At 45.7% G+C, this 12,630-nt stretch overlaps 1 protein-coding gene across 6 annotated transcripts in view; it reads left to right on the top strand.

The window, feature by feature from the left end:
* The window catches only part of SBF1 (SET binding factor 1), a 132,315-nt gene that overhangs the window by 98,118 nt on the left and 21,567 nt on the right, over positions 1-12,630 (top strand). For all 6 annotated transcript variants that reach the window (XM_083183220.1, XM_083183221.1, XM_083183223.1 and 3 more), the window contains 3 exons: positions 110-314; positions 2,153-2,349; positions 10,106-10,237. In XM_083183220.1, the coding sequence (XP_083039346.1) occupies positions 110-314; positions 2,153-2,349; positions 10,106-10,237 (534 nt within the window). The remainder of the gene's footprint in view (positions 1-109; positions 315-2,152; positions 2,350-10,105; positions 10,238-12,630) is intronic.

The following is a 12,630-nucleotide window of genomic DNA, read 5'->3' on the forward strand; positions in this document are numbered from 1 at the left end:
TATATTGTAGAGACAATTGTGTTCTTGCCAGTTTGATTAATTCATTTTAAAAATCCCATGTGCAATATCTATTCTGGTCTTTTAAGAGTGACCTCTACATATCTTGCAGTGTCTGAGGATATGGATAGGAGTACGTTGACCTTGTCCACTTTGAAGGCGCCAGAGAAACAAGCAGGAAGCAATATGGCAGAGCGAGCATGTTGCCGTGATTACCAGAGAATGGGGCTTGGTACTTTGAGTAACAGCTTAACCCGTGCTAAAAATGAACCATTCCGAATATCAACAGTGAATCGCATGTATGCTGTTTGTAACAGGTGAGGGTTATGGCTTCATTTTGTAGTTTGGGGGGGGGGGGTTTGCTCCTATTTTTTTTTTTAACGCCACCCCACGATCAACTTCAACCCGAAGCGTGGCGAGCGGCGACGGTACGCGTCCTCCAACCTTTTCATACCCCCACTATCCACGTCGGCGTGGAGTTGAGAATAGAAAGTGTGGCGAGCCCGAAGCGTGGGGAGGGGACGCGGATACCTTCACAGGTATCCGCGTCCCCTCGCAAGCTCCACAGGTATCCGCGTCCCCTCGAGGGGCGCGCTACACTCGCCACGCTTTGGGCTCGGTGGCTCGCTGCGCTCGCCACACTTTCTATACTCAACTCCACGCCGACGTGGATAGTGGGGGTATGAAAAGGTCGGAGGACGCGTACCGCCGCCCCTCGCGGGGCTCGCTGTGCTCGCCACGCTTTGGGTTGATGTTGATCGTGGGGCGGCGTTAACAATTGGGGGGGCCATTTCACACTTGAGGGTGGCTATTTGGCCTCTGTGGGCCATTTAACATTGTTCCCTATGTAAAATCGGGTCAATTGGGCCATTTATCATTGTTCCCTATGTGAAATCGCGGTAATCGCGCCGGTCGCATGCGATTTTTGGTCGCATGCGTTGCGACCGACGCAATTTACATTTTAACATGTATTTCTATGTGAAATCGCCGGCATCGCATCAGTCGCATCGCATGCCATTATAATGGCATGCGATGTACATGCGATGCCCGCGACGGGCGCCGTTCTAGGTAAAGAGTACCAATAGTTTTTAATATTTCTTGGTCGATGTTAAGAAACTGCAGTGACATTGCTGGAAATGAACGACTGAGTGATGCAAAGCTTCAGAAATGAAAAAAAATATGTATCCGGAATGAAGGCCTTTCTGGACAATGTAAATAAGACCAACTAAACATATACTATTCCCTGCACTTTTAGATTATGTTCTAACAGTTTGAATAGCATTTGCAATGCACTTTTTTAACCTTTAAAATCTGGAAGGTATTTTGCCTCACCCAGTAATCCAGGGTCCCGACTGTTGGTCCGTTCCGACAGCCGTGGCCCTGGCCCCTTTTTCATTTTCCTCGACTGCATATCGGCAGGCAGGATTCAATGTCCCACCTGCTGATCAGCGAAAAGGGGGCGTGGCAGTGAGATACGGCTGTGGATTGTCAAGATACAGGCGTGATCTCGACAATTCAATGCCTGTCTTGGCAGAACCGGCCCGACAACTTTTAAAGTCGGGCCCGTCTGAGGAGATGACTGTTCAATGCTGTCAGGAAAGACAGCATTGAATAGGCGCCCGCTGCTATTTCCTCAGATTGAATATCCCTCTTTGTCTTTATTACGGTTACGAATACACAAATATTGAGAATATATTCATAAAATCCTATAACACTTATTTATGGCTTTCTTAAAAGGATTTATATGGTTATCCTTTATATATTGACACAAAGGCATGCAGAGACATGCTTAATACAAAAGTAATTAAAACCAATAAAAAAAAACTATCAAATAAATCATAGCATACATAATATGGGGTAAGTTTATATAACAATTGGTGCATACTATATGTCATAATACCATCAATGTAGTGCATGCTGAACAAAATGGTTTTGGACTACTTATGGCAATGGGGAGAAGATGAAGGTGTGCGAGAGAAAGATGCACATGAGGGAAGAGGTCCCTGCCTGTTAGAATTTACAAGCCAATGCATTATAAGGTTTCAATTTTTGATAATTTGGGGTTTACAGAACAATCTGGGATAAGTACATATAGCCACACATTGCCCATTAAATGAAACTTATTTTCTTCAGTTTTGCCTTGTTAAATTTGCAGCTATCCAGGGTTGCTGATTGTTCCTCAGACCATCCAGGACAACACTCTGCAGAAGATTTCTCGCTGCTATCGACAGAATAGATTTCCTGTAGTGTGTTGGCGCAGCCCTCGTACCAAAGCTGTGCTCTTACGTTCTGGGGGTCTTCATGGCAAAGGTGTGGTTGGACTTTTTAAATCTACCAACACTGCTGCCACAGGTTAGTAGTTTTCCTATTGTTTTGGTATATATTTGATTAGGCAAATTCGCTAACCTTCTTTAGCAAGAAACCACACAGTTTTATAACTCACAAGGTAATGAAAGGCTTATAAGCAATGTTTTTTAGTGGGATACAGGGTATTTACCAACATACATAGGCTGGTAAACTATTATATGCGCTAACTTACTGCACTGTAAAAACTGGCTTTTTTTTTTTGCACAATCATACTAATGTAGCTATCCAATTACAGTCCGCTTTTTTTTATTAAACATTGGATATCCCCAAAAATTTTTAGGTGCTTAGCAAAGGTATTACATAACAACCACACAAAAAATATCAACATGGTACTCTGTTTTATAGTGGAGAAAAAAATTGAGTTGACGTTTGTACCGCAAACATGATTAATACAAAAAAGCATGACCTTTAACCCTTTTATGTGCATCGTCTAGGCAGGCTCAACAGCCCTAGCACTAGTAGCAGATGCAATGGTGAGCCACTTTAAAATAAGAACATTAACCTCCTTCAACATGCAATGTAGACCATTTTTTTTAATAACAAAAAATACAAAAAAATGACAATTAATTTAAACCGGACTGAATTGAAGAAAAAAATTATTGGACTGCAAAGGGTTAAAAACTTTACATGACTAGAGTCCAAAACTTAAGTTTGAGTCAAAAATCACATTATTTTAACTTGTGAACCTGTTGTAACGGTCTGTAATTTTCCTTAAAGTGACAGCAGAAACTGAATACTGCCTTTCAGTACCTCTATGTATAGAAGGTACTTTCATTACATAGGACATGAATTAAAGGAACAAAACACTTACCTATTGAAGGCCGGGACAACACATTTGTTTTGTTTCATGAAGTATATCAGCACATCTTGTTTCTCCTCATTATATTGATTAATATACCCAATAATCTCTGGTTCCTGCTTATTTACAAGGAAGCAGAGCAGTATCAGGGGGAGAGGCACCTTTATATGCATGCCGTTACCCGCACGTTATGGGTAGATGTGGGTTATGGGTGGCACATTAATGCATTACTTAATCACTCTGCCTCTTTTATTAAAAGCATAGTGGTATATGCTGGCAGTGCTAAAGTAAGGCTTGCCAGTTCGGCGCAGCAAGCCAACATAAGCTCCTGCGTATAATCACATGGGGAGTGGGGTAGAGCTTCCTTACTGGGCTCTGCTGCACGCAGCGGCCATTATCCGCTCTAAAAATCACATCTGCCACTACTGAGGGTTTGGTTGGTCCGCTTTCAGCACTCTTCTGGTAGCCTGTATACTGCACTGATTATATACATATTTGGGTTAAGCAAAAGTGGATTTTGGTCCTACCTGGAAAATCCTTTTTTCTGAATCCATGGTGGACACTGGGACAGTGGGGTGTGGGTGGAGCCACCAGTGACAGGCACCAAGGAGATTAAATTTATTTGGGTGCAGCCCAGGCTCCTCCTCCTCCACGCCCCCCTAGGCTTCAGTTGTTTTAAAGCTAGCCCGGTAGGGACAGGAAGAGAAAGAGTAGAAACCATTCACACAGAAATGAGTCTTTGAGAAAAAGAAAGACAGAAAACCCCTCTCATTGTCAGCTTTGTGCGTGAGGTGGGCGCCCAGTGTCCACCATGGATTCAGAAAAAAGGATTTTCCAGGTAGGACCAAAAGCCACTTTTTTCTATCATACTTATGGTGGACACTGGGACGTCCCAAAGCTGTCCCCTCACTGGGTGGGACGCACTTGAACTGCACTGAGGACACGGCGGCCAAAAGCAGAATCTGCTGTGGCAAACGTGTCAAATTGATAGAATTTGAGAAAAGTATGAGGCGAGGACCACGTGGCCACTCGACACAATTGTTCTGCAGATGCCCCCTGACGAGCTGCCCAAGTGGAACCCACTGAGCGAGTAGAATGGGCTCTAATTGAAATAGTAATGGGCTTATTTGCAGTCAAATAAGCCTGCTTAATAGTTAGGCACAGCCAGCGGGCCAAAGTCTGCTTCGAAGCCGGCCAACCACGTTTTGCCGGGTCATACAGCACAAAAAGAGCTTCTGATTTGCGTAGCTCTCTAGTACGACTTTTATAAATCCGGAGTGCTCGAACAACATCTAGCGAGCATAGCTCCGACGAATCCTCCGAAGGTGAAAAAGCAGGAACAACGATATCCTGGTTTAAGTGAAAACGTGTAACGACCTTAGGGAGAAACAGCCCTATCCTTGTGAAAAACGAGATAGGGTGAAACATGTGACAGTGCAGAGGCAATTGCCAACAAAAACAAGGTTTTCCAAGATAACCAACGAATGTCTACTGATTCTAAAGGTTCAAACAGTGAACCTTGAAGTGCTGATAAGACCAAAGGTAAATCCCATGGCTGAGTGGGCGGAATAAATGGGGGCTGAACATGCAAAACTCCCTGTAGGAAAGTTTGAACAGCCATTCGTTTCGCAAGGCGCCTTTGGAAGAGCACAAAAAGCGCTGACACGTGCACCTTCAGAGATGCCAAATGTAGTCCTAATTCCAAGCCCGACTGGAGAAAAGCTAAGACCCTGGAGAGCCGAAATTCCTGAGGCGAACAATTCCTCTGATTACACCAAGAGTAAAAAGCTTTCCACACGCGATGGTAAACTCGCGAAGACTAAGGCTTTCTCGCGGCTAACGTGGTCTGAACCACTCCTGGAGCAAACCCGTTGGCCCTTAAAATCTGCTTTTCAATCGCCACGCCGTCAAAGCCAACGTCTGTAGGTCTGGTTGTAAGCACGGACCTTGAGACAACAGGTCCGGTCTCCGTGGGAGAGGCCACGGAGGTTCCAGGGACAGTGCTAGTAGATCCGTGAACCAGCCTCTTCTCGGCCAGTATGGTGCCAGAAGTATAGCTGTTGCTGGTTCCAGCTTGATCCTTCTGATGAGTCGCGGAAGGATAGCTACTGGTGGGAAGACATAAATCAGGGAGAAAGGCCAAGGAGCGGACAGGGCGTCTGTTAACACTGCTCCTGGATCCCTTGAGCGAGCTCCGTACCGAGGTAACTTGTGGTTGTACCTGGACGCCATAAGATCTATTTGGGGAAGGCCCCAGCGTTCCACTATCTGATCGAATACCTCCTCGTGAAGACTCCACTCCCCTGAATGTATGTCCTGTCTGCTTAGGAAATCGGCCTCCCAGTTTTCTATTCCGGGAATGTGAACGGCCGAGAGCGCCAGAAGATGATTCTCTGCCCACTGAAGTAGAGGGAGTACCTCCTGGTCCCGCCCTGGTGGTTTATATATGCCACCGCCGTGGCATTGTCCGATTGGACTTTCACTGGTTTGGACTGGACTAGGTGCTCTGCCTCGGCGAGGGCTCGAGAAATGGCCCTTATCTCCAAGATGTTTATGGGAAGCTTTGCTTCCACCCTCGATCAACGACCCTGAAAGGAGTGTAGTCCCAGGACCGCTCCCCAACCTCTGAGGCTTGCATCGGTGGTCAGAATTTCCCACTCGTGGGCCGAGAACTGACGACCCTTCTGAAGATTTTCCGGGCGTAGCCACCAAGAGAGAGAGATCTTTGTCTGACTGGATAAAGGAAAAGTCTGGGACTTGAGACTCGCCTGTGAAGCGGTTCCACCTCTGAAGGAATTCCAACTGCAGCTGTCTTGAATGCAGCTGACCGAACTCCACCATGTCGAAACAGGAAACCAGCTCTCCCAGGACCTTCATACTGTGGTGTACTGACACTCTGTGAAGCTTCAGGAATGCCTTCAACATGACGAGAAGGGAAGAGATCTTTTCCTCTGGTAGATAGACTCTTTCGGCTACTGTGTCTATCCGAGCTCCCAGATGGATCATGGTGTGGACCGGGGTCACACTGGACTTCTTGTAAATTGATGAGCCACCCGTGTGACTTGAGGAGCTGTACTGTGATCTGGAGGTGAACCAGGAGAACCTCTCGAGATTGTGCTATGATCAATAGATCGTCCAAATAAGGAAGGATCCGAATCCTCTGGGTCCTCAGGGCCGCCGCCATCACGGTCATGATCTTTGTGAAGACCCTTGGGGCCGTGGAAAGGCCGAACGGCAATGCTGTGAACTGATAATGAGAGTTCTGGACTGCAAATCGCAGGAAGCATTGGAACTCCTCTCTTATTGGGACATGCAGATATGCATCCATGATGTATAGGGATGTCATAAAGTCCCCCGGCTCCAGGGCCTGGAGGATTGACCACAGGGACTCGATCCTGAACCTGGGCACCTTTATGAATTTGTTGAGATGTTTCAGATTGAGGATGGGTCGATATGAGCCGTCCGGTTTCCCCACCAAGAGATTTGAGTAAAACCCTTTGCCCTGTTGACTGGGGTGTACCGGCACTATGACATTCCTGTCCAGAAGGGACTGGATGGAGTCGGAGAGAGCTTGTGCTCTGTCCTGGTCCTGTGGTAGGCCTGTTTTGAAAAACCGGGCTAGGGGTCGCCCCTGGAATGGTAGTGAATAACCCTGCAAAACTATGGCATTGACCCATCTGTCTGATGAGGTCTTCTGCCATATGGCGGAGAAGTGCAGGAGGCGACCGCCCACCCGAAGATTTTGGTGGGCCGCCTGACCTTCATGCCGCAGGCTTTTCAGGCTGCTTGGGAGCCTGACGGCGTCCTGTCCAGGACTGTCTCCCCCTGGTACTGGGGGTTCTTTTCTGATGGGATGGTCTGGCCGAGGACTGACCTCTAACCTATCCCTGGGGCCGAAAGGAGCGAAAATTTACTGCCCTTCCTTTAGGAGGCGCAGATGGAAGGAATGCTGTCTTTGAAGTGGCCACTGTGGTCACTATCTTGTCCAGCTCTGGGCTGAATAATACGTTCCCAGAGAACGGTAAGGCCTCTAAAGCCCTTTTAGAATCTGCGTCGGCATTCCACGTGCGCAGCCAGAGGGCCCTGCGAGCTGCCACTGAGGAAGCCGAGATCCTTGAGGAAAGAGAGACTGCATCTACTGCTGACTTCTCTAGATATGTAGCCGCCTCTCTGATCAGGTCTACCGAGGACAGTAACTCAGACATGCGTGTACCTGAAATGATGGCCTCCTGTAATTCGTCTGCCCAGGAAGCTATAGCCCTAGATACCCAGGCTGAGGCCATTGCCGGGCAGAGACCCCCACATTGGTGAAAATCGCCTTTAAGCAATTCTACAATTTTCTATCAGTGGGATCCTTCAAGGAAGCCACTGTAGGAATAGGTAACGTGGTGGTCTTTACTAACCGTGCCACATGGGCATCCACCTGTGGAGGTGTTTCCCATTTGCTACGGTCAGCCGCATTAAAAGGGAAGAAGTATAGAAGGCGCCTGGAGACTAAGAATTTTTTGTTTGGATGGGCCCAGACCTTAGACAAAGCCCCATCCAGATCAGTGCTGGGAGGAAATGCTGCTATCTCCTTTTTCTTCTTTTTGAAAACCGGAGCATCCGATGATGCAGGCTGATCCTCCTGCACCTTAAGGGAGGAGCGAACCACCTTAATAAGTGCATCTACCCGTGACTGAGTCATACGATCCTCTTTAGAAGAGTCTGGCTCATCATCACCATCATCATCGTCGTCCGTGCCAATTGCACCATCATCCCCAGTATCTCCCCCGTCAGTGTCATCCTGCTGAGGCAGTAAAGTAGGCAAAGCCCTGCGTCTAACTGGTGCCTTCAGAATAGACTGAAGGGAGCTGGACACCTGTACTAGACCTTGTATGGAAGAAGATAAACCCTGAACCCAAGCTGGTTCTGGGGCGGGTACAGTGGGCACAGCTTGTGTTGTGGCCACTTCAGAAGCAGACGTGTGTGGCCTGACTGCAGCTAACTGTGTGGCTAAATCTCTCATTGCCGTGGAGAGAGTGACTGCCCAAGCTGGCTCAGTGGACTCCTGTATAGGAGTACTGGCAGGTGAGGGGGCATCTACAGAGCAACGGTCACACAAACCTGGGTCTGTCTGCCTCTCTCTGAGGAGAAGTTCTCCTTACAATTTCCACATGTATAAGCGTGCAGCCTGGGAGCAAAACCCTTAGAGGGTTTTGCTGTGGGCTTCCCCTTTTGTGACCTATTATAAGTCACAAGCCCCCACACAAGTCTGACAATGACAAGCTGTCTATAGAAAAACAGACAAACTGCACACTTAAGCCCTATCAAACAAGGTAGGGTTAAGAAAAAACAAGCACACAATATTATACGCTGTATCAGTGCTAAATATAGCTTGATATCAGCGTTTTAGGGGAAAGATAAAGAAACCTGGTCCTGGTGTAGCGGAGCAGGAGTCTGGGTGCACTTCTCCCTCTCAGCGCTGTGCCTGTAATGGCGTTCAGACGCTGCGGAGGCGGGGAGAAGCAGAGCTGAGCGCGGGAAGCGTGACTGACAGCTCTGTAACATGGGGGCGGAAGCTGGGGATCTGTCCGCCTCCCCCTGGAAACCCCAGTGCTCTGCGCTATCCAAGATGGCGCTCCCCAGTACAGCTAACCTGGTGGTCTAGCGGCCGCACGGAAAAGACTGGGTGCCTGCTGCCAGGACCGCCGGGGAATGCACCCTTCCCTCGGCGGTGTCCCGCTCGGCGTCCCGCTCTCAGAGACAAGACCCGCTTACCTCTGACTGGAAGCGGCGCCTCAGTGTGCTGTGAGGTGTCCGGTGTGTCTGGTCATGAGACTAGCGCGCCGGACCCAGTCAGGCAGGAGCAGCTGCTAGACGGCGCTGTCTCCTGAAGAAAAAATAAAAATGTTAAAGTTTGGGCACGGAGCCCTCTCCTTAGTGACCTGTGCCTAACGGCACCAAGGAACAACTGAAGCCTAGGGGGGCGTGGAGAAGGAGGAGCCTGGGCTGCACCCAAAGAAATTTTATCTCCTTGGTGCCTGTCGCTGGTGGCTCCACCCACACCCCACTGTCCCAGTGTCCACCATGAGTATGATGCTGGTTGCTGTGTATTGATGAGCCCCCCACACACACACACACACACACACACACACACACACACTATAAAACGAACTACCATGCTGATATTTTGTGGTAATAATATATACCTTTGTTAGGCTCTTAAAAAAATTGGGATCTCTAATGTCAATTCAACCTTGCATGTTTAACCCAGCATTCATTTTTTGATGTAACTCGAAACGTGAGTCAGTCATTTTTTTGGGATTTAGGAGGAAAAGTTACATTAGGGCAGGGCTGGGCAACAGCGGCCCTCCAGATGTTAATGAACTACACATCCCAGCATGCCTTGCATCAGTTTCAGCATGGCCACATAGCAAAACTAATGCAAAGCATCCTAGAATGTGTAGTTCATTAACATCTGGAGGGCCGGTGTTGCCCAGCCCTGCATTAGGGGTTCCAATATCATTTTGAGTTCTTAATAAACACCCATGATACTTATAAAGAATAAAGAAGCCGCAATTATTAAATAATTGAATATATTCTAAAATCAATATTTTCTAGAATAAATGTCAAGACAGTCGATATTTTTGCCAGAAATAGTAGTTTTGACATCCTCTCTTAATTAGAAATTTCCGTAGCAATCTGAGATGGGTGGTGGACATTTCATTTTTATTTTTTGAGTGATCTGATGATGTGGAATGACCTAGTGGCAATCGGCCCATAGTCCTTCCCAGGTCTGAAAAGTGACTGTCTGGTTGTTCAAGATATGGGCTGTTTTGTTTCAGGCTTTATTTCTAAGAATGTATCTAGACATAACTGGTTGATATGCCTTTCTTAGTATTGTGTTCTGTGACGGTATTTCAGCATATTGTGACCATTGTTTATTTTCCATGTCCACAGGGCCGTCTCAGACAGATTCCACTTCATTAGAGCAGGAGAAGTACCTGCATGCTGTGGTGAACTCAATGCCCCGCTATGCAGAAATGAGTGGGCGCAACACCCTTAGTGCTTTCCCTTCTGCACATCTCTATGGTGAGCGGAAGTTACTTGTGTGGGATGGTACAGGCAGCAGCTACTGTAACCTGAGGACCACAACTTTCTTTGGTCATCCTGAAGTAACCGCTGTATTCTTTCTTCTCGTCATCTTATACCTGTTCAGCTTCCATACGATCCTATCCTACCTGTCACTACAGTTCTTGTTACTTCTGTGCGTTAGGGAATAATGAATTTGTGTACTTCATATAATATTGTTTGTAAACTTTAATATGTACCAGAGACTTTAAATCAGGTTATTGCAATGATCAAAATCCATGGAAAGTCACCATAAACTAGAAAGGAGAAACATCAGTTAACTGGAGAATAAACGTGTTAAAATGGAATAGAGGAGGGGGAGATTTATCAAATTTTGGAGAGAGATAAAGTGGAGATTTTGGAGCAATCGATCTGCTTCAAATATGTTCTAGTTAAAAGTGAATGAGCCAACTTCTCGGCTTTATCTCCCAAGATTTACTCAATCTCAATCTCTATTAGTAGATGTTCTCTCCTGATGAATTGATGATCACTCTCTGAATGATCTGTATTCATTCCCATATAATTTCCACAAATCACAGGTAATAAAAAAAAAAATTCATGCACAATCAAAGATTTAAGTGACCTAGAAATGCCTGGTTCCGGTTGATAGTTCAACAGTCAATATGTCAATTACTATTGGTCGACATTTTACAAAAGGTCCACATGCACGATGACCACATTGAGAAAAAAAGGCACGAGCAAAAGGTTGACATGTCAACTACCACTGACAACGGTAAAGTGTGCTGAGCAAAGCGAATCAACGCAACATGCCTGAAGCATCGCAGCAAAGTGAGCTGTGCAAGGGTACTTGTTACACTAACTGGGGGGCCCATGCCAACATGGGAAAAACTTGTTGACATTTTCACGCGTCGACCATTGTCAAGTCAACTATTTGCTTGTGTCTACCGTTATGTCTGTTGACCTATTGCACACCAACCATATTCCTGTGTTGACATTTTGCCTGTCGACCAATTCACTGTCGACCTGGTGCAATTCGACTCTTTGATACACTCCCAGAGAAGCCATGACTTCATCAGATACAGATAAGCTGTTCCTATTTGGGTAGGGAAATTCGTGTACAAAGGTGACTTTCTTGAGTCACTTATTTGTCCCTTACCATGCTGCCAGAAACTTCAGTCTCTCAGCTGTTCTTACCCCCTGTCACCTCTCTCCATATGATCACTACTTAAACCATATTACATTCATCTACTTCACCCATATACAAAGGCTTTTGATGGTGTTTCATAGGTGCAGGTAGCCATGCTGCTGAATTGTATACTTTTTTGAAAAAACTTTTTTTCCCGAAGTTCCTTTTGCACTCTACGTAGACCATGATACTGGTTATGTTAATAATCAGGATGGAGTGCTATCTCTTGTTTCCTCCATCACAATGTATTTTATAATAATAATAAAGGAAATGCAGTACAAATGTTGGAAATGGCCACACTGGTCTTTGGGTGGCCTCCGAGGTTCTTTAATCTCTAGAGCCATTGCTTTTGTCTTTCCAACCATACCTTTTTTCTGTTTGTATATGTGCAAGCTCTTACACTGTGTTATGACTTCTAAGGGTTTATTAGTATGGGCAGTAGTAAATAATAAATAGATTTCTTAATATTTCTTTGTTCTTTTAAAACCTCACGTAAGGTGCTTTTCTCTCTTAGTTGAAAGCTTATTGAATAGATTCGAAACAGATCTGTCATATTCAAATATACAGTAAAAGATAACTTCGCCCAAAAGAGAATATTCCGTTATAGGTATAATTTGATTACCAAAAATATATTTGGCACTCTCTCCCCTTTCACTCTCCATACACCAGATCCTGCAGTATCCATGATGGTGGTAATGGTTCCATGCTGCCCTCTAGCTTCACCTTCCTACTCAATCTATATGTAATAAGCAGAGTAGATAATTTCTTTCCTTCACTAACTTTTCCATTTTGCTGAATATAAAGCTCACAGGATAAAGTCCGGCTTCATTTAATTCAAACAGGTCCAGTTCAAAAGATATAGATATACATATACACTAATGTGGCAGTGGCCGCAACATTAAATGCTTTAATAATAGCCTGGAAAGGAAGTGAAATGTATTGGTGGATTTTGTTTCTTCAAACTCCACTCTAATTATAGTCTTTTAATATGGGATTATGATTAAAACAGAAATTGGAACAGATGACCTGTAACTATATTGCATGGACTGTGTTACTGCTTGGTGAGTGCTTATAAATTCCCTTTTTTACATGTCTGAATAAAGTGGACCCATCTGAATGCTCACATAAGATTGGTGTATCACTGGTCCTGTACCTTGTGTCAAAAGCAGTTGTGCTTCGATCAGTGCTACAATGTGCATGTTTGCTT

Source organism: Crinia signifera, chromosome 4, assembly GCF_055691185.1.
Source record: "Crinia signifera chromosome 4, ASM5569118v1, whole genome shotgun sequence".
Lineage (NCBI taxonomy): Eukaryota > Metazoa > Chordata > Amphibia > Anura > Myobatrachidae > Crinia > Crinia signifera.